This window comes from Brienomyrus brachyistius, chromosome 6, assembly GCF_023856365.1.
Source record: "Brienomyrus brachyistius isolate T26 chromosome 6, BBRACH_0.4, whole genome shotgun sequence".
Classification (NCBI taxonomy): domain Eukaryota; kingdom Metazoa; phylum Chordata; class Actinopteri; order Osteoglossiformes; family Mormyridae; genus Brienomyrus; species Brienomyrus brachyistius.
This window is the reverse complement of record NC_064538.1, coordinates 19,990,871-20,012,334: the sequence shown is the minus strand read 5'-3', so window position 1 is coordinate 20,012,334 and position 21,464 is coordinate 19,990,871. Positions and strand designations below refer to the sequence as shown.

The following is a 21,464-nucleotide window of genomic DNA, read 5'->3' as shown; positions in this document are numbered from 1 at the left end:
TGTGTTTTTATACTCACCCACTTAATTTATTACCATCTTCATATGTTTACTTATTAATTTTTATATAGAATTTGTATGTAGCATTGTTTATTGTCTATTTTTGTCTGTTTCTGGGTACTGTGCAGTCTGTAACTATAGACTATAGTAATAAACTATAGTATAGACTATAGTATAACTATAGTAATTTCCTCCAGGATAATAAAAGTGTTGTCAGTTTGATTTCCCACCTGCCCATCCTGTACAGGGTCGGGGACTATATTTGTTTTGTTTGTTCCATATTTCTGTTTGTTTATCTGAACATAACTCACATTGAATTGCTGTAAAAAATGCTGCATGGTGTTTAAATTTAGTAACTGCTGTCCATTGTCTCTAGCTGAATACAAAGTTTCCTTCCAACATGAAACCCAACTGCAAATACACGCCCCGAGGCCCATTCAAGAGAATATCCGTTGCAGGCTGTATCATGGACTGCCTGAAGACAACTGTGGTGAGTTTTCAGTTTTGTCTTCCTTTGAGTGTTCCCTTGTAATCTGTGTTTATTCATTTAGCGGACGCCTTTATCCAAAGCAGCGTACAACTGAGAAAGCAGAATCAGTCAGGCCCTGGAGCAATTGGGGTTATGGGCGGTATTGACCATGAGATTTGAACCAGCAACCTACTGCTCATGGGTACAGAGCTTTAACCCACAGAGTCACACACTGCCCCAATCAATCAAGGGACTGGTGGACTTATGAACAAATATTAAATGCTGTATGGCACAGGCGAAAATGGTTGTGTTTCCTGATGCACAACACGAATAATAATACATATATTCATTCCATCTTTGCTGTATCCTTTATCTTCAGGATCATTCTTGCTGTTCTGGGTACTTTGGTCCCACGTGCCTGAAATGCCCAGGAAAGGTGGAGAAGTGGTGTTCTAACCAGGGCAAATGCCTAGATGGGCTCTATGGCAGTGGCAAGTGCGAGTGTGATGAGGGGTTTAACGGCACCGCCTGCGAGACATGCAAGCCAGAGAGATATGGCTCAGACTGCAGATCAGGTAAATGTTGCTACCTTATATATATATATATATATATATATATATATATATATATATATATATATATATATATATATACACTGAACAAAAATATAAACGCAACACTCTTGTTTCTGCTCCCATTTTTCATGAGATGGACTTAAAGATCTACAATTCATTCCAGATACACAATATTACCATTTCTCTCAAACATTTCTCACAAATCAGTCTAAATGTGTGATAGTGAGCACTTCTGCTTTGCTGAGATAATCCATCCCACCTCACAGGTGTGCCACATCAAGATGCTGATCTGACATCATGGGTAGTGCACAGGTGTACCTTATACTGCCCACAATAAAAGGCCACCCTGGAATGTGCAGTTTTTTGCTTTATTGGGGGTCTGGGGACTCAGAACCGGTCAGTATCTGGTGTGACCACCATTTGCCTCATGCAATGCAACACATCTTCTTCGCATAGAGTTTATCAGATTGTCAATTGTGGCCTGTGGAATGTTGGTCCACTCCTCTTCAATGGCTGTGCGAAGTTGTTGGATATTAGTGGGAACTGGTACACGCTGTCGTATACGCCGGTCAAGCACATCCCAAACATGCTCAACGGGTGACATGTCCGGTGAGTATGCTGGCCATGCAAGAACTGGGACATTTTCAGCTTCCAAGAACTGTGTACAGATCCTTGCAACATGGGGCCGTGCATTATCTGTCTGAGTGGCTGGTCTCAGACGATCTTGGAGGTGAACCTGCTGGATGTGGAGGTCCTGGGCTGGTGTGGTTACACGTGGTCTGCGGTTGTGAGGCCGGTTGGATGTACTGCCATATTCTCTGAAACGCCTTTGGAGACGGCTTATGGTTGAGAAATGAACATTCAATGCACGAGCAACAGATCTGGTTGACATTCCTGCTGTCCGCATGCCAATTGCACGCTCCCTCAATGCTTGTGGCATCTGTGGCATTTTGCTGTGAGACAAAACTGCACATTCCAGGGTGGCCTTTTATTGTGGGCAGTATAAGGTACACCTGTGCACTACCCATGATGTCAGATCAGCATCTTGATGTGGCACACCTGTGAGGTGGGATGGATTATCTCAGCAAAGCAGAAGTGCTCACTATCACACATTTAGACTGATTTGTGAGAAATGTTTGAGAGAAATGGTAATATTGTGTATCTGGAATGAATTGTAGATCTTTAAGTCCATCTCATGAAAAATGGGAGCAAAAACAAAAGTGTTGCGTTTATATTTTTGTTCAGTGTATATATATATATATGTTTGTTTTAACAAAAAAGAGAAATCAGAAGTGCACAAAACAAGGGTTGTGATGGAAAAACCGTAGTACAGTGGCAAGGATGACATTAGCTTCCATATGAGAGTTACATGAAAACAACAGGGAGCTATGTAACCCCTGTTCAAGTGAATAATGAAATAAAAAAAAAACACAAAAAGCCCTTTTGTCCAGGTTACCCAATTTTGTGGAAACCTTGTCGAACTTGTAATAGGTAAAAGACCGGGCTTGTTGAGTGAAATGTGCCTGAAGCTTGATTTCAAAACCTCCAAAGCATGTTTCCCACAACCACATCAGATGCATATGTTATAGCGCCCCCTAAAGGAGGCCCTATCTCACAGTATTTCCTACCAAAAATGATGATGATTTTGAACAGTGATTTAACTACTTCTTGAAATTTTTTCCATACAGGTTCGAGAAGAAATGTTATAGGTCATTATATGGCCCTTATGGTGTATTCCAGTTTAGAGGTGCTCTAACTGTTGTATCCTCTCTAGTATGTCAGTGTGATCATGGCCGGTGTCAGGACGGCATCAGTGGGGATGGGCGTTGTTTGTGCCATAAAGGTTGGAAAGGGCCCTCATGTTCTGTAGGTAAGTGGGGTTTAATGTTCTCCAATGCTATTCGTATTTAATCTCTTCTGTCCACTAAACTAGGGGATCCCAAAGTGGGGCAGGCACTGGCAGGGAGGGGGTCATGAGATGAATATGTTAATAAATGTTGAAGAACTTCCATTGTAACTATAACTGCAACTGGTCTATTGTGATAAATCAAATGAGGGGGACCCTCATCTCGATTAGCAAAATCTATCGAGGGGACCGTCACCCCGATTAACGAAATCTATCGAGGGGACCCTCAGTCCAATCGGCGAAATCTATCGAGAGGACCCTCATCTCGATTAGCAAAATCTATCAAGGGCACCGTCACCCCGATTAGCGAAATATATCGAGGGGACCGTCACCCTGATTGATGAAATCTATCGAGGGGACCCTCACCCCGATCGGTGAAATCTATTGAGGGGACTGTCACCCTGATCGATTAAATCTATCGAAGGGACCGTCACCCTGATCGATTAAATATATTGAGGGGACCCTCACCCCGATCGGTGAAATCTATCGGGGGGACCCTCACCCCGATTAGCGAAACCTATCGAGGAGAACCGTCACCTCGATCGGTGAAATCTATCGAGGGGACCCTCACCTCGATTAGCGAAACCTATCTAGGAGAACCGTCACCCTGATCGATGAAATCTATCGAGGAAAGCCTCACCCTGATCGGTGAAATCTATTGAGGGGATCCTCAACCTGATCGGTGAAATCTATCGAGGGGACCCTCACCTCGATCAACGAAATCTCCCAAGAGCAACTGATTGGAAATGTACACTATATTTCCAAAGGTATTGGGACAGCCCTCCAAATCATTGAATTCAGGTGTTCCAATCGCTTCACCACGGGTGTATAAAATCAAGCACCTAGGCATGCAGACTGCTTCTACAAACATTTGTGCAAGAATGGGTCATAAGGACATGGATGAGCAAGTCTGGTGTAGAGGAACTTGACTAGCCTGACCTCAACCCGACAGAACACCTTTGGGATGAAGTAGACCGGAGACTATGAGCCAGGCCTTCTTAACCAACATCAATGCCTGACCTCACAAATGCTCTCCTGGAAGAATGGCCAAAAATTCCCATAAACACACTCATAAACCTTGTGGACAGCCTTCCTGTAAGAATTGAAGCTGTTATAGCTGCAAAGGGTGGGCCAACTCCATATTAAAGCCTATATATTGTGTGTAAAGGCAGGAGTCCCAATACTTTTGGCAATATAATGTATTTCTGTACTAACATCAGTGATTTCACATTCGAATCGTAATCAAATGATGTCATGTTCAATTTCATTGTCAATGTATAAGAGGTTCTGTCTCTTCTCGGAGTATGAATATGAATGAGTGTTTTCAGTTACCTCTGTCTGATACATTGAAACCCCTCGACTGCCCCTATTTTTCATTCAGTTGCATCTGCACTTTTACAAACAGAAAAAAATGTACAGCAGTTATATCAAATATTTATATTTTTAGACAGATCTTGCAGCTTGAATTTAACTGTGATCTATTCATCTATCCACCTTCTAAGCCATCCATCTATCCAGCTTATCCTGGTCATGTTCACTTTGGCTTCTGGAGCCTATTCCAGTCAACATAGGACACAAGACTGAGATGCATCCTGGTTGGGATGCCAGTCTATAACATGCAGGAAATTTAGAGATTCCGTATGAAGAGCAAATGTCCAAAACTTACTCAGTGCATTTTTTGTTGTTTTTGAGATGAGACTGCCAATGAGCTAAAGTCAGGCTTCCTCATCATATGTTACTGTATTGGGAACTAAAAGTCCACAGAATGTATTTTTGAAAATGTATCCTGTGAAGTGACTGAGTTCTGGAAACTCTTTCTTCAACTGGTACTCTAATTGCATGTCTTTGGACTATGGAACAGTTCTCCCCACTGTTAGCACCCAACAATAGAGAAATCATGAGTGTTTTTTTATTTTGCAGTTATTGACATAATAAAACACTTTACCCATTTTTAAATCTGTAATTACTGTTTATATGATCATCATAACCAGATCCATTTTTCACAGAAATCAAGAATGATGAATGTGGTGGCACCTGTGATCAGTTTGCAAAGTAAGTTGGAAGGTTGTGCTTCAGCATCGTCGTAGGTAATCAGGATCAACAATTGGACTAATTGTTGCTGCTAAACTCAGGCCTGGCTTGACTGTCAACAGGCTTGTAACAATTAAGTGAACCAGGACACACATCACTTTGCGCTTCTTGAGAATGTTTTCATTTAGGATGAAGTACGTTGCCTCAAGCCAGCATTTTTCTTTATCAATGTGATTTTAAGCTGTATCACGGGAGTACCAGGAACAGCTCCTACTTGCTCCTGTATCGCTGGTTACCAAGGTAACGGAACATCTTGCAAAGGTGAGAAGCTTTTTCGCTTGATTTTGCATGTTCGAGATCTGCACAGCTAAATTGGTCATTGTTATCGATTGAAACAAACTCAATGGTAATGCATCATGATGATATTTAATTGTGGTGGCACTGACTAATTCATTGGGGGAATTATTTGCTTTTGACACATGAGTTAATTGTCTATGGTAAGTTTAAAGCTTTTGTGGCCAAACCATAGTGTTATGCTATATGCGTAAACTGTTTTGAGAATTGCTCTTATAGTCTTCCGAATGTTAAGCATGTTTCATGAAATGTACCAAAGCAATCGAGAAAAAGTATAACATGGTTAGTGTAGTGTTGGTTTTAGGGTGATATGGTTAATGTGGGTTGGTATATGTAGGACAACCTTCTTAAAATGACAGAGTTTCTCCAGTAGGCTACCAGCATGGTTTAAATTAGTGTATCTGATGCTGAGCAGAATCAGAAAAGCTAACACACCCCAGAATGTGTTGGGAAAACTCTGCAATGTGGTTGTGTTTTTCTGGACAGAGATCAATCCGTGCGACAGCAACAATGGCGGCTGCTCAGAATTTGCGAACTGCACCAAGACATCTCCAGGGGAAAGGGTCTGCATGTGCCAGGCAGGCTACACAGGAGATGGCCTTGTGTGCCTGGGTATGTGGTCGTTTCTACACCACAACCAAAAATCAATGCCTGATGTTGTATATTTAAAGTCGAGATTAGCTTCACATGTGTATTGGAGCAAGGATAAAGTATACTATCCTGCAGAGAAGAATGTAATTTTGTCATATAAAACCATACTCATCGTATACCATAAAACATTGCATACTGGTGATAGATAGATAGATAGATAGATAGATAGATAGATAGATAGATAGATAGATAGATAGATAGATAGATAGATCAGTCCCTGCTGCAGGGATTTTAGGAACAGTTTGGTAGCAGTTTGGATCGAAAACTTGTTAACAGACAGGAAGCAGTGAGTAGCTATTAGAGGCACAATGTCACAGTGGGGTACCGCAGGGTTCAATTTTAAGACCACTGTTGTTCCTAATTTATATGAATAATATTGACACCAATACATACATTAAAAAGGTTAAATTTGCAGACGACACCAAGGTGGGTGGTGTAGCAGATACTGATCTAGCAGCACAGAGGCTACAACGGGATCTTGATTTAGTTAACGACTGGGCTGATACCTGGCAGATGAAATGTAACATAGATAAATGTAAATTAATCCATGCAGGGTGTAGAAATATAAAGTACAGATATTTTATGGGTTTCATGGAAGTAAAGGTAGCTGATTATGAGAAACACCTCGGTGTTTATGTTTGATGCTTCTATGTCCCACGCTTGCCAGTATGGGGAAGCAATTCAAATTAAAAAAGCCAATAGAATGTTGGGTTACATCTCTAGGTGTGTGGAATTTATGTCAAGGGAGGTGATGCTACGATTATATAATTCCTTGATAAGACCCCACCTAGAATATTGTATGCAGGTTTGGTCACCATACCTTAAGAAGGACATTGCTGCCTTGGGAAAGGTGCAACATAGGGCTACGAGAATGATTCCTGGTCTTAGAGGAATGTCTTGAGGAGAGGTTAGCTGAGCTGAATCTGTTTAGCCTCGAGCAAAAGAGAATAAAAGGGGACATGATCCAGATATATAAGATTCTAACAGGTCTGGATGCTGTTCAACCAAATGGCTACTTCAATATTAGTTTAAATACTGGAACTTGTGGCCATAAGTGGAAATTAGTGGGAGAACATTTAAAAATAAATTTGAGATATCACTTCTTTACACAGTGTGTAGTTAGGGTATTGAATAGTCGTCCTGCTAGTGTAGCGCAAACTAAAACCCTGAGTTCCTTTAAATCAGAGCTAGATAAGATTTTAACACGTCTGAGCTATTAGTTAAGTTCTCCGCAAACGAGCTTCATGGGCCGAATGGTCACGTCTCGTTTGTAAATTTCTTATGTTCTTATTCCATAGTGATGATTCAGAAACAAATGACCTTATTACCTTGACGTTGGACCCTACTCAATTATGTTCTACAAATGCAAATCATACTGGTATATTATCTTAACAATGATTGAACATAGAAGTAATACGTATTCGGTAACTGTAGCAGAATGTGTCATATGTATTGAGCTCAACAGCTTCTGCAAAGTGGTTATTGGGTTATTGACTATCTGATGTGCCCTTCTGCTGTTTCTCGGTTATAGAAGTTGACCCATGCTCAGAAAACAATGGAGGGTGCACCGAAAAAGCTGACTGCGTTAAAACTGGCCCTGGCCAAGTAAGACATCTTTTCACCGATGCCTTGCTCACACTTTGACTAAAGTGAGAAGTTTGACAGGAGTGACAGTGATTCTTATTCTCAGGCAGCATGCATTTGCAAAGCGGGCTACAGTGGAAATGGGCGTTACTGCTTCCCAGTGAATCCCTGCAGACTGGTAAGCTGGTGTCGCCGCACACGTGACCATTTCTCTGCGCTGCACACCGCCTGATCTGGCTCCTGCTTCCAGGGAAATGGGGGCTGTGATAGGAATGCCTGGTGCGAGTACTCAGGCCCTGGGGAGAGGAACTGCAAGTGTCGAATCAACTTTATAGGAGATGGTTTAACCTGCAAAGGGAGCGTCTTTTACGTGAGTTTGGTCATTTCGCGAGTTTGCTCTCATTAAAGATACTATGACTGGTTGTTAGTGACGTCTTTTCGTTTAATATTGTAGGAAATCATGCATCACCCAGCTGCATCCTGGTTCAACAGGAAACTGATGGTAAGTGGAAGATCAGGAATGCCATGAGAACTGTATTGTTTGTTTAAAATATGCTAAAATGTTATGTCATTAAGACATTGTTTTAATTTTGCATACCATTGTCTGTTTTTGTAGTTTTCTAAGATCAATGAATTATCAGGAAGTGGACCTTTCACAGTGTTTGTCCCATCTGGATATTTCAGTGACAATTTTACGGTACGGCTTCCTGTTCTCCTCATTCATCATTTGTTAAATTGGTTACGCATGTGAACCTCTAGACCAGAGTTGTTAGCAAAACATATTCCATGGAATAACTGATGACATTTCAAAGAGTGAAGTTAATCTTTATTTTTCATGTATGAACCGAACAACCTTGAGAGCATTGTGTTCCGGGCCTTGTCTCTCGATATACCAGTGGGACCTCTGATGCCTCTTTGTGTCAGCAGGCAGCTTGGGACAATGCCAGTCGAATTGCAGACCTGCTGAGGTACCACATCGTGAGCTGTGAGCAACTGGATGTGTCCAGTCTCAAGTCGATCGACAAGGTGGTCGCTGTTTCTGGACACGAGCTGACTTTCAATGTCCGAGAGGTACTTCTTAATAACTGGAATGGTTTATGTGCTCTCTGTACTATCCATCCATCCATCCATCCATTTTCCAAACCGCTTATCCTACTGGGTCACTGAGGTTCCGGAGCCTATTCCGGAAACAATGGGCACGAGGCAGGGAACAACCCAGGATGGGGGGCCAGCCCATCGCAGGGCACACTCACACACCATTCATTCTCACATGCACACCTACTCTCTGTACTACTTGTCTGTAATTCCAAGGTACCAATACTCAAAATACAAAAAAAAAAAGTTTTGATTACTTTCTTTTTCCTGGCAGGATGCTGTTTACATCAACAACAAAACAAAAATCATCACCAGCGACTACGTCACCGCTAACGGCGTCATACATTTCATTGACAATGTCCTGATCCCTTATGACCTTCAGAACAAAAGCGCTTTGCCATCTTCGTCTGTAAGTCATCCTCGTGCATAACTTTAATTAGTACGTTAATGAGAAATTTGGTGGATTAAGGATTGCTAGGCAGAAAATATCTTTAATGCAACTTCATAATACCAGTGCAATGTAATACTGAAATATAATAAAATTTGTGGTGGTTTATTCTGAACATTGCAAATTTTGACGGTGGAGAAACAGTAACCAAAATGTGAGCATGCGTGTTGGCAAAACCATTCTGCGATTATTGGCAAGTATATAAAACCCAATAACTGTTACAGTGCTCCAATAATAATGCTAATTACATAAAACTGTCTAAATGCTGTAATTCTGTGTCTCTCCAACCGCAGTTGAACTTCACAGCTGCAGCAGAGGCCTATGGGTATCACATCTTCAGTAAACTGCTCCAGGTACAACAACCTCTATCCAAGAACTGTGCAGTTCCCAGCAGCCAATACAAGGTCACATGGCTGAAATGTCACCAGTGGGCGTCTTAAATATGTCACACAACTGCAGCTTGCTCCTTTCTTCATTTGGAGATTGTCACTGGAATTTATACTGTGGAATAATAAATAATATTCACGTATTACCGGCATGGTGTCCAAACTGTGTACTGCTCAGTCATCCTTCACTGATGTGCACGACGACTTTAAGGTTCTTGTTGTCGGCAGTGGGGACTGTGTTGTTGGTCCAAACAGCACTTAGATCTCATGTTCGATGTAATTTGCAATGTGAATAAGAAAACAGGTAGAAAATAATAAAAAAAAACTGGGGGAAAAGGGGGGGTCAGTTGATACTCAGTATTTAAAACAACATATGGTTTAATTATTTAATCTATGTGAATAAATGAGTTTTACCTGGATTAGTAGCTGTTCTCCATAAATAATTGTAAATTTGCAAATGTGTCTTCATCTGTCTGTATTTGTATGTTTTATAATAAAATAGAAATCAAGTTTACATTATACAGCAGTTATTTTGAGATAACTAAGAAAATCAAATATATATCCCTGTGCATATCAACAGGATGCTGGTTTGATGAGCATGATCGAGAATCGAATACACCACCCATTCACGATGCTCTGGCCATCTGACGAAGTCTTCAATTCCTTTCCTGAAGAACGGAAATTATGGCTGTACAGTGCCGACCATAAGGACAAACTAACCGCTTACCTGAAAGCTCATATCATCCGTGGCACCAAAGTGAGTCGTTCTTACTGCAAATACTTGCAACAAAGCATTATGTAATAACTTGACAGAATGTAACACATTGAATGATGATAATAATATTTGTTGAGTTGGTTGATAGTAATAATAATTGAGTTATCACACAATGTTACATAATACATAATACATTGCTACAAGCCTTTCAGTGAACCTGCATGGCCGGTAATGTAAGTGGTAGGTAAGTGACTTATTGAGTATATTGCCCAAACGAGAATCCATCTTCTCACCATTTATCCTGACAGAGTTGTGAGAAGGTCTGGGGCCCATGCCAGCAACATACAGTAGGGTACAAGTTGGGGTTCATCCTGGACAGGGTGCCAGTCCACCACTGGGCACATACACACGTAAACATAATCTACGGCCAATTTAGATACATCAGTTAGCCTGTTTGCATTTTCTTGGAGGCTGGATTTGAGCCCACCATCTTGGCAGCCCGACCCACCAGGCCAACCGCAAATGCACAAGAAGATCTCACTAAACAGAAGCATCTGTTTATGCATCTGCATGAGGATGCCCGGTGGATATTGTGGCCACTCCTTTACTTTCATTGTGGTTTGTCTTCGCAGTAACGAGATACCAAGATATTGAAGTTATTTCCCTCCCGGCTGAAAAATGTGAGATTAGCTATTGAAAGATGAACTCCTTTGTTATTTCATTTCAGCTCAAAGCAGTGAATCTCCCCAGTGATGACAGTGTCAGGACCATGTATGGTTCAACTATTACTTTCAGCTGTGACAGACAGTTAATTGTAAGTAATAAATATATTAATATGAATTATTGTCCCGTGACCCAGAAGGATGAGCTGGATGGATGGATGGATGAATGGATGGGTGGATGGATGGATGGATGAATGGATGGATGGATGGATGGATGGATGAATTATTGTTATTGTATTATTAAAAACATGCAATTCTTTCTAAACATCCCTGGCCTATTTCAAAATGAATGGTCATTTTGTGAAGTCATGTAGTGGAGTTTTTTCTTTTCTTCTTCTAGGGAGGCATTGTGGTTGACAATGGAAATGCCAAAATAATCAGTCGGAACCTGGAATTTGATGTGGGAATCGCCCATGGCATCGACGAGCTCCTTGAGCCTCCCGATGTGGGAGCACGCTGTGACACCTTCAAAGAGACAAAGGTCATGGTGAGTGGAGCCCTCACCTTCTCATGAAACATTTAACACTATTAAATAACGAAGATATACATCTACAGTCGTGCCTGCAGTTTATGAACACAATCCATTCCAGGAAAGTGGTCGTGAACTAATTTGTACGCCAACCAAAGCAATTTTTCCTATAAGAAAGCATTGAAATTCAATTAATTCCTTCACAAGCCTACCAAATAATGATTTTTGTTAATTAATTTTCTGGTTTTTATCATAAAAACTGTAAAGAAAAACACAATATAGTGTGACGACGGGCGGACCGAGGCATCGCGGGAGCAGAGAGAGACATGGAGATTTGCTTGCCGGGAAAATCATGCTCTTTATTAACAGTCCTTAACCCTTGTATTGTTGTTGCTGTTATTGTTAATGGTTGTGTTTGCCCTTGTCTTGTGTGTACCCGGTCCGATCCTCGCATGTATTTAGCGTATGTAAATCTTCCAGTGTGTGTGCATCTTGCTGTTCGATGTCTGACAACCTTGTGTTTCCCATCTGTGTGTTTGAGTTCAGTGCTTGTTGGTTGCCTGTTGTGGTCCTTCTATTTACAATTGCACGCGGAGCATGCTGGGACATGCAGGGCATGCTGGGACATGCAGGACATGCTGGGGCATGCTGGGACATGCAAGGCATGCTGGGACATGCAGGACATGCTGGGACATGCTGGGGCATGCTGGGACATGCGCCCCGCCAGTGCTACACTAGTATAAAAAAAGGAATCTGGTCAAGGAATCTGTTCGTCCGAATTTTATACGTGAACCAATGCATTTTTTTCACGAAACTTTTGGTCGCGAACCAAATTATTCGTAGACCACAGCGCTCGTCAACTGCAGGCACCACTGTATATAGATATGCATCAGATTATACATCAGCCTGAAAGTTAGATAGAACACCAAATGTTGGTGGGGGCATGGTGGGGGCAGGGTTCCCAATATTTACAGTGCAAAACACAGGACAGTGTTACTATCCATCCATCCATCCATTTTCCAAACCGCTTATCTTACTGGGTCGCGGGGGGTCCGGAGCCTATCCCGGAAGCAATGGGCACGAGGCAGGGAACAACCCAGGATGGGGGGCCAGCCCATCGCAGGGACAGTGTTACTATATAGGTATTAAATGAAATTATCAATTTTCTGTGTATTATAAGACTTTTGATTGGTTCCCTCCCAGGGTAGGTGCGGGAGCTGTTCGTTAATACCTTCCTGTCCATACGGATTCACATTCCTTGTAAGTATTTACTTGGCGGCACATCTACATACGCCACGCGGAATTTCCGCCCTAAACACTCAACCTAATGTGCCTGATTTTCCAGAGCAACACGAAGATGTGCCTGTATGACAGGTTCTCGAGGCTGCCGATGTATTCCAGATATCGTTACGGCAGGCCCAGCTATGATCTATACCATGGGCTTAATATTAGAAAGCAGCTGGGCTGCAACAGGGAATGTGGGAAGTCAGACTGGGCTCCCCAGTGTTGCAAAAACCACTATGGAAGAAACTGTCAAGGTAAGAAAGAGACGTCGATTCACCACTTACTTTAGTTGTAAATAAAGAACTGCAGTGGAAAAGTCTGTTGTTGTTATGTTGTGTGATTATATAAAGAATATACTCTAGAACAAGATTCCCTATTTGCCTTTTGTACATCTGTGCATCCTCATGTCCTTGTGGGGATTCCTCCGTTAGTTCTCCAGTTTCTCCCACGGTCCAAAAACATGCTAAGGTGAATTGTAGTTACTAGATTCTCCATAGCTGGGAGTGTGTGAGTGAATGAATGGTGTGTGAGTGTGCCATGTGATGGCACTGGTTCCCAATCTGGTCCTTGGTGACCCATTGGCAGTCATCGTTTTTGTTCCCTCCCAGCTTTCAGAGGGAGCAAAAACATGGACTGACTGTGGGTCCCCGAGGACCGGATTGGGAAACAGTGCCCTAAGGTGTGACTGTTAGGGAGGAGCTCACTTTACCTTCACATTTCAGTGTGTCCTGGGGGGTTGGAGGCTCCCTGTGGGAACCATGGAGCCTGTGATGATGGCTGGCAGGGCACTGGGAACTGCACCTGCGATGCTGGCTTTAGTGGCACTGCCTGTGAGCTGTGTGTACCAAACCACTATGGTCCCGACTGCAGAGGTGCGTGACCTCTCACCTCTCCAGCCTCCTTATGCCTCAGCTTATCACACATGGTGCTTTCTCTGCTCCAAGAGTGTGATTACATATTTTCCCCCAAGCCCCGTCATCTTCAGGAGTTAATCAACCTGACCAATCTTTTATTTCACCTGCAATATGAAATATTAAATTCTTTGAACCCGCCATCTTAGACTGAGCGGCATCCATTTCGGCTCTGAAATAGAAACTGATCAAAGTCAAAATCAAAGTATCTTTTATGGTCAGCTTCACATTTATGATGCATGAAGCCATAAAATGAGGTATCATTCTCATAGGTCAGAGTGCAGAAGAGAATATTATAAATGTGATATAAATATTGAGACATTTTAAACAGTAATTTTAAGACATGGACAAAAAATACAGGTAACTGCCTAATTGGTTGAGAGGGATTGTGCAAATGAGCATGGTAGCAGAATGTGCAGTAAACAAACAAGTGTAGTTCCAGAGTTATACACCATTGTGCAAATTAACTGAAACAAGTTGTCACACAGACATGCATTCAGTGGCCTGGGACCTGCCAGTTTGCACAGCCAACAGGGCAGAGAGTTTGCTGAGTGGATAGAGGCACTGTGCCCACAGACTGGCAGGCCTGCTCGGGTGGTGTTAGAGCTGAGTGGATGGAGAGAGGAGACACTGTGCCCACAGACTGACAGGCTTGCTTGGGTGGGCTTAGAGCTGAGTGGATGGAGAGAGGATGCACTGTGCCCACAGACTGGCAGGCCTGCTTGGGTGGGGTTAGAGCTGAGTGGATGGACAGAGGTGACACTGTGCCCACAGACTGGCAGGCCTGCTTGGGTGGGGTTAGAGCTGAGTGGATGGAGAGAGGAGACACTGTGCCTACAGACTGGCAGGCCTGCTTGGGTGGGGTTAGAGCTGAGTGGATGGACAGAGGAGACACTGTGCCTACAGACTGGCAGGCCTGCTCGGGTGGGGTTAGAGCTAAGTGGATGGACAGAGGAGGCACTGTGCCCACAGACTGGCAAGCCTGCTTGGGTGGGGTTAGAGCTCAGTGGATGGACAGAGGTGGCGCTGTGCCCACAGACTGGCAGGCCTGTTTGGGTGGGGTTAGAGCTGAGTGGATGGACAGAGGTGGCACTGTGCCCACAGACTGGCAGGCCTGCTTGGGTGGGGTTAGAGCTGAGTGGATGGAGAGAGGAGGCACTGTGCCCACAGACCGGCAGGCCTGCTTGGGCGGGGTTAGAGCTGAGTGGATGGAGAGAGGAGGCACTGTGCCCACAGACTGGCAGACCTGCTTGGGTGGGGTTAGAGCTAAGTGGATGGACAGAGGAGGCACTATACCCATAGTCTGGCAGGCCTGCTTGGGTGGGGTTAGAGCTGAGTGGATGGAGAGAGGAGGCACTGTGCCCACAGACTGGCAGGCCTGCTTGGCTGGGCTTAGAGCTGAGTGGACGGACAGAGGAGGCACTATACCCATAGTCTGGCAGGCCTGCTCGGGTGGGGTTAGAGCTGGGTATGACTGTGCTGCAGTCATCCATGTATGTTTCCATTGAATGCTCTGGGGGGTCGGACACCTCCCAGTGTTGTCATGGTGTTTCCTCCAGGTTCTCTGGTTTCCCCTCACAGTCCAAAAGACATGCTAAGGTTAATTGGAGTTGCCAAATTCCCTATAGGTGTGAATGGTGTGTGAGCCCTGCGATAGATTGACTGCCCATCTTGGGTTATTCCCATACAATTTAAATCAAACCACCAGATCCAAAATCTGGACCCGAGGTGATAAGTATGAATCATTGTGACGGTGATGTCAGTCTTAACTGTGGTCAGTCTGTCTGCATGTAGATGCAACAACTTGTTTCAGTTAATTTGCACATGCATGTGTGCTCAGGTCTGAGTGCTCTACCCCTAATGAGGCGCAGAATGTGGCGGTGATTTGGTGTTTATCTTGCAGAGTGCGCCTGTACGGTTCACGGCGAATGTCGGGATGGCATGCAGGGAAGTGGGAGCTGCTTCTGCCACCAAGGCTGGACTGGGGCGCACTGTGAGGTTGAGATGGGTAAAAACAGGGGCGATTCTCTGATTTTTTTTTAAGGGGGGGGTAATAAGAGGGGCTATAACTCAATTAGCCAATGATATGGAACAGCCCCTTTATACATCCGGGGGTAAAAGAATTCATTTCCCCTTTCTGTACCATAGCATAGCCTATTGAATATTATGGAATGGGCTTTGGGCTACAGAAGGAATATTTAATTTGCCTTTTTTTTTGTTTTATAGAAATGAAACCTGTTTGCACGCCAGAATGTCACCCCAATGCAGTGTGTCGACCCCAAAATACATGCCAGTGTGACTTATTGTACGAAGGGGATGGCTGGAACTGCACTGGTATGTGTCATTTCTCATGCCTAGCAGGGATGGATGACGAGCAGTCTCGCTGACCCTGTTTTTGGTGTTCCTTTATGTGGACAGCCCTTGATCTGTGCAGTGACCATAACGGCGGCTGTCACATGTATGCAAACTGCACCCAGACCGGCGTCAATGTCAGCTGCTCATGCCGGTCTGGCTACACCGGTGATGGGGTCTTCTGCTCCGCCATCAACAGATGTCTCGTGGAGGAAAACGGTGGCTGCAGTGAATTCGCCACGTGCATATTTACTGGTCCAGTGAGTCAGTCATTTTAAAAGTCCTTCATCTTGGAAATAATAAGAAAATTAGTATTTCTGGCATGATTAATATAGCATTGTTTTATTGCTTATATCCCAAAGGACTCCAACATTGTGTCACAAATCCATGGTTGCTTTAAAACTGAGACAAACAATGGATAGAAAGAGAAGGGTTGAGTGAAAAGAAACATTTTGAATAAAGGTTTAAAAGCTGAACTGGTAGTTTGCATGGTGGTGCAGTGGTTTGCACTGTTGCCTCATTCCTTTGGGACCAGGATTCAATCCTCCATGGCTCCCTGTGTGTGGAGTTTGCATATTCTTCCTGTGTGAAACCCCTGTGTTGTTGTGGGGTTTCCCTTAGGTACTCTGGTTTCCCTCCACAGACCAGCAACATGCTGAGGTTAATTGGAGTATCCTGTAGGTGCTACCCACCCCCATTTCATGTTTAGAATTTTAAATTTTATGAACGGTGTGTGTGTGCTGCTAATAGCACCCCATCCCGGGTCATTCCCTGCCTCGTGCCTGTAGCTTCCGGAATGGGCTCTGGACCCCTTGCGGCCCCAAGTAGGACAAGCGGGTGCAGAAAATGGAAAAATGGAAGATGAGATGCAAGAACGTTCATGGAGAGATTGTGGTAGTGCAGTGTTTCTTAACCCAGCCCTTGGGGATCTCCCAGACAGGTGTGCTGTGAGCAGGGGGGGGGAGCAAAAGCGAGGACTGTCTAGAGGTTCCTGAGGACTGGGTTGAGAAACGCGGTGGTAGAAAATTCTGCAGTTTGCGGGCCAAAAGCACTGAATGACCTAGTATGTGTAACTGTAGCCAGTGTTTGTGGTGAGTGGGATACGGGGGGTCCTGGGACCCCATATAAGAAAAAAAATATGATTCAATGTCCCTCCCAAACATCTTTGACACCCCCCCCCCCCCCATAAAAAATATCTTGCTTTATACGTTGTTTTCTTTGTATAAGTAGCTCTCACTTTAAATAAAGTTGGAGACTCCTGTCTTACATTTATGCACACTTGTTACACTTTGAGATCATGGCTTCACTGACCGCCAGGAAACACCGATGCAATAAGAGCGTCATGGTATATGTATTCCTATACATATAATCATATATATATATATATTTTTTTTTATTCAGAATGAAAGGAATTGTGAGTGTCTTCCTGGCTTCGTCGGAAATGGCATCCAGTGCTTGGAGCAGATGGTGCCCCCTATTGACCGCTGCCTGGAAGACAATGGGGGCTGTGACCCAAAAGCAGACTGCACGGACTTGCACTTCCACGGTAAGATGACCTCGAATGCGCCGACGCGCCGCTTCACGTCAGTGAAGAGCAGCTGGAGTGCACACGTGCCGGGCTGTTTGGCGGATGCTCCGGCTTACTCTGTGCGATCTCTCCCTCTCTCTCTGTACCGATGTATGTGACCCAGAAAACACTGCGGGGGTGTTTCATCTGAGATCACCTGCGGGAAAGTACAAGATGAACTACACAGACGCCAAAGCGGCGTGTGAAGATGAGGGAGCCGCCTTGGCCACCCTCTCCCAGCTGTCGGCTGCTCAACAGGTACCTCCCCTTTGTGATGTATATTAAGTTTGCCTCGCGTGTCCAAAACCCATTTGCAAACTACCTAAAATACAAGCAAATAAAACCTCTCATTAATCTGTGTACTTAGTGCAGTGTTTCTCAACCCGATCCTCAGGGACCCTGAGACAGTCCACATTTTTGCTCCCTCCCAGACAGTCCACATTTTTGCTCCCTCCCAGAGAGTCCACATTTTTGCTCCCTCCCAGCTCCCAGCACACCGGTATCAGGTATTAGATATTCTTGATTCTTGATAAAGGCACAGCATGTGGCTCAGTGGGCTAAGCCTCTTTGATCAAAAGATCGCCGGTTGGAGCCTGGCCTCGGCACATCTGCGGGTCCTTGAGCAAGACCCTTATCCCCTAGTTCCCATGGGGGGCCTGTGATGCCAGCTTTGCAGCCAGCTTGTTCTCCCCTATAGAGAGCAAGTTGGGGGAGGCAAAAAGAGAATTTCCCAATGGGGATCGATAACATATTAATTATTGTTATTGATTGTTTGGTTCAGGTGTGCTGGGAGGGAGCAAAAATGTGGACTCTCTGGGAGGGAGCAAAAATGTGGACTGTCTCGGGGTCCCTGTGGACTGGGTTGAGAAACACAGATCTATATACTTAGTGTCTGCGCATATGAGATGCACTGCAATGCGAGTGAATGGTGGGACTGGTTATTTCCAGCTCGGGATGCACTTGTGTGTGGCCGGATGGATGAATGGCACTCAGCTCGGCTACCCCATCACGTCCCCTTCCCCTAAATGTGGTGACAATCACGTGGGCATTGTCCTGTACAGCAATCCGACTGCGACCAGCAAATATGATGCATACTGCTACCGGATGAAAGGTAAAGTGGAGTTCTAGAGGCCTAGCCACATTCCATTAATAGGACCCCTGTGTTTCCATAATGAAGGTTGGGCTTGACATGGCAAACTCTCTTTTTAGATGTGTCCTGCGAGTGTGGCTCACAATACATAGGAGATGGGTACAGTTGTAATGGAGACCTGGCAAGCGTTGTGGCCACAAATGCGAATTTCTCTACGTTCTATTCTGTGAGTACACTATGCAGATAAAGTATATATAATGTATATTACAATCTGTATTTCATACTGCATATACTCATGGATGTTATTAATATCTGTGAGATTTGTAGAAGATATTTGTAGTTATTTATTGAATTAACATTGTGGTTATTGATGTCTCTTGATGTTAGATATTGCTGAACTACTCAAATTCTGCGGAGGGACAGGACCTCTTGACTCTGCTGTCAGGCAACGGAACGCTTGTAACACTGTTTGTGCCACACAATTCAGGATTTTATAATGAGGTGATGGACTTTGTGCAGTGCGTTAGTAGAACATCAAGGCGTTCCATGATAAATGCTGTTGGTGGAATGTTTGACGTAATAATCTAACCTCATTTCAGACTTTGTCATTGAGAGATTTGGAGTATCATATCTCTGCAAACGACAGCATTCACTTGTACAATGAGCTGAAGCACAATGACATTATCGCTTCTCGACTGGGCTACAATCTCACAGTAGTGGTGTCTTCTTTCACGGTAAATTACCCCATCTGTGTGCTGAGTTCATACTCAGCGACCATCATACTCAGTGGAATGAGGAATGAATTGTATATATTAATAATGCTCTTCTTTTCGCCCAGGCATCCCAAGACACCAAACTGGTAAACGAGAGGCTGATAGTGGACTGGGATATCCTAGCGATCAATGGAATCATCCATGTCCTCGATGGACCCTTAAAAGCTCCACCTCCCCCAGTAAGTATCAGTAGATCCAGCTTGCCTCATATCTTCATGTCATAGGTCAGTAGCTTTAATAAGATAATATTATCCCAAGAAAGTCAGCAACAGGCTATTTATTCCACAATTATGTTTGTATCACTCTAGTTTAAATTACTTCATGAATTTTTATTGGCTTGGATTGGAGTGTGTGCTGGAGCAAGACATTGTATCATATCATGCAAAAGTCTTAGACAAAGAAAATGATGTTTAAATGATCTTCACGTTGATACTAAACTATGATGATATGTCTGTTAGAGTGTGTTATTTTACCCATTTCAACAACTTTCCTAAAGTCACCGGAGTATTTGCATCCTTCATCTAGAATACCCATGTTCTTTTTGACTCAACCACTATCATACATTATTTGGCTAATCGATACTCGTTTGGACAATTATATGCTTCCAACCAATTAAATTTATTAAATAAGTGAGCTGGTGGTGGAATTTAACTACTACACAGAAAGGCTGGGTTGCTGCTGTGGTGAGGTTTGTGATAATGAGTTAATGCATCTTGTTATCTTGAGATAACAAAGCACATTTTCTTGCAAAGCATGGGAAATAGCTTTATTTTGCCTCATTGATTTTTTTGGCAAGACATATAAAACATTTTATTAATTGGTAATTACTGTACGGCATTAAAAGTGAGTATAAATTGGGTCTAATTATCAAAATACCATATTCTCATGTGTTAAAATGAAAACATGTATAATGAAGCTCTAATTAAAACTATTGTATGCAATATACACAAATGCAATATCATTATCTTTTCTCCTTTGGTATACAAGTGTTTAGTGTTTACCAGGGCAATTAAACACTAGTTTAACCTAGTTATTTCACTATCAGTTCAAATCCAAGATACTAAAGTATATTTGTATACTTATATAAGTATATATATATATATATATACACACACTTTATTTTGAGATGAGATAATTCTCTCATTATCGTGAGATAACAGTATTAAAAAATTTTTTGAAAGCCATTCTTGGCTTCTGTAGTCAATAAATTCTTGTGAATTTAATTTTTTTTGTTTATTCGCTTGTTTTATTGTTGTTGTTTTTTCAGAGTAAATATACTGTAACTACCTAGATAGCTTAAAACATTTTCAACTGCCTATGACTTTTTGCACAGTACTGTACCTTCCCGACATTTTAGGAACAGACACAAAGTAAAGCAAACAAAATATTGAAACTCTGAAAACATGGGTGGATTTCATGTATAGATTGAATGGTGAAAATAAAAAATAAACAGACTTACTAATCTGTGATACAGGTGTTGCCCCACCTTCCTCTTGCCTCCCACTACACGTCAAAGAAGGCAATATTAGCGTCTGTCTTCGCGATATGCCTTGTGGTCCTGGCTGCCGGATTGGGTTACTACATCTTCAGACAGAAGAATGACCCATTCCGCTTTCAGTACTTTAAGGTAAGAGAAACCCCCCCCTCCTCTGTACTGGCCTTAGCATTTATAACTGGCTGTTCAGTGGTGCAAAAATACACAGCTAACCAGGCTGCAGAAACACAAATCAAGAAATACTGGGAAAAGACAATAGATCAGCAGAAAAAAAAAAATCTTTCTCTGGGTTAAGATCAAGTAACGCAAGCGGGTTATCTGGAGGATTGCGTAACGAAATATTAAAAAAAGAACGGGGGATCAAAACACAAAGTGCTGCCGCAGGCTCAACTCAACACGGCCACCCTCCACCCGAAATCACACCAGCTTCACAGACTGTAGCTATGGCAGCAGGGAGTGTGAATGGTTCTATCTCCATCCGCAGCGACGACTGCCTGCTGTTCTGTTCAGTAGAATTTTAAGGGCTGTGGAAAACGTGCTAATGGGCAACAGCTGCGTCTTGTTAAGACGGTTCTGGGTCATTTATTGTC

General features: G+C 43.2%; 1 protein-coding gene across 1 annotated transcript in view; it reads left to right on the top strand.

Moving 5' to 3' along the window:
* Window positions 1-21,464, top strand: part of LOC125744827 (stabilin-1-like) — a 52,467-nt gene that overhangs the window by 28,251 nt on the left and 2,752 nt on the right. The window contains exons 37-67 of the mRNA XM_049017093.1: window positions 374-487; window positions 846-1,041; window positions 2,816-2,911; window positions 4,954-4,999; window positions 5,220-5,299; window positions 5,819-5,944; window positions 7,515-7,588; window positions 7,674-7,745; window positions 7,818-7,937; window positions 8,022-8,069; window positions 8,184-8,264; window positions 8,495-8,638; window positions 8,937-9,071; window positions 9,404-9,463; window positions 10,077-10,253; window positions 10,939-11,025; window positions 11,274-11,420; window positions 12,606-12,662; window positions 12,748-12,940; window positions 13,409-13,558; window positions 15,501-15,605; window positions 15,824-15,931; window positions 16,016-16,209; window positions 17,351-17,495; window positions 17,641-17,774; window positions 18,465-18,627; window positions 18,726-18,832; window positions 18,994-19,107; window positions 19,206-19,340; window positions 19,445-19,558; window positions 20,854-21,006. Of these exons, the coding sequence (XP_048873050.1) occupies window positions 374-487; window positions 846-1,041; window positions 2,816-2,911; window positions 4,954-4,999; window positions 5,220-5,299; window positions 5,819-5,944; window positions 7,515-7,588; window positions 7,674-7,745; window positions 7,818-7,937; window positions 8,022-8,069; window positions 8,184-8,264; window positions 8,495-8,638; window positions 8,937-9,071; window positions 9,404-9,463; window positions 10,077-10,253; window positions 10,939-11,025; window positions 11,274-11,420; window positions 12,606-12,662; window positions 12,748-12,940; window positions 13,409-13,558; window positions 15,501-15,605; window positions 15,824-15,931; window positions 16,016-16,209; window positions 17,351-17,495; window positions 17,641-17,774; window positions 18,465-18,627; window positions 18,726-18,832; window positions 18,994-19,107; window positions 19,206-19,340; window positions 19,445-19,558; window positions 20,854-21,006 (3,675 nt within the window). The remainder of the gene's footprint in view (window positions 1-373; window positions 488-845; window positions 1,042-2,815; window positions 2,912-4,953; window positions 5,000-5,219; window positions 5,300-5,818; window positions 5,945-7,514; window positions 7,589-7,673; window positions 7,746-7,817; window positions 7,938-8,021; window positions 8,070-8,183; window positions 8,265-8,494; window positions 8,639-8,936; window positions 9,072-9,403; window positions 9,464-10,076; window positions 10,254-10,938; window positions 11,026-11,273; window positions 11,421-12,605; window positions 12,663-12,747; window positions 12,941-13,408; window positions 13,559-15,500; window positions 15,606-15,823; window positions 15,932-16,015; window positions 16,210-17,350; window positions 17,496-17,640; window positions 17,775-18,464; window positions 18,628-18,725; window positions 18,833-18,993; window positions 19,108-19,205; window positions 19,341-19,444; window positions 19,559-20,853; window positions 21,007-21,464) is intronic.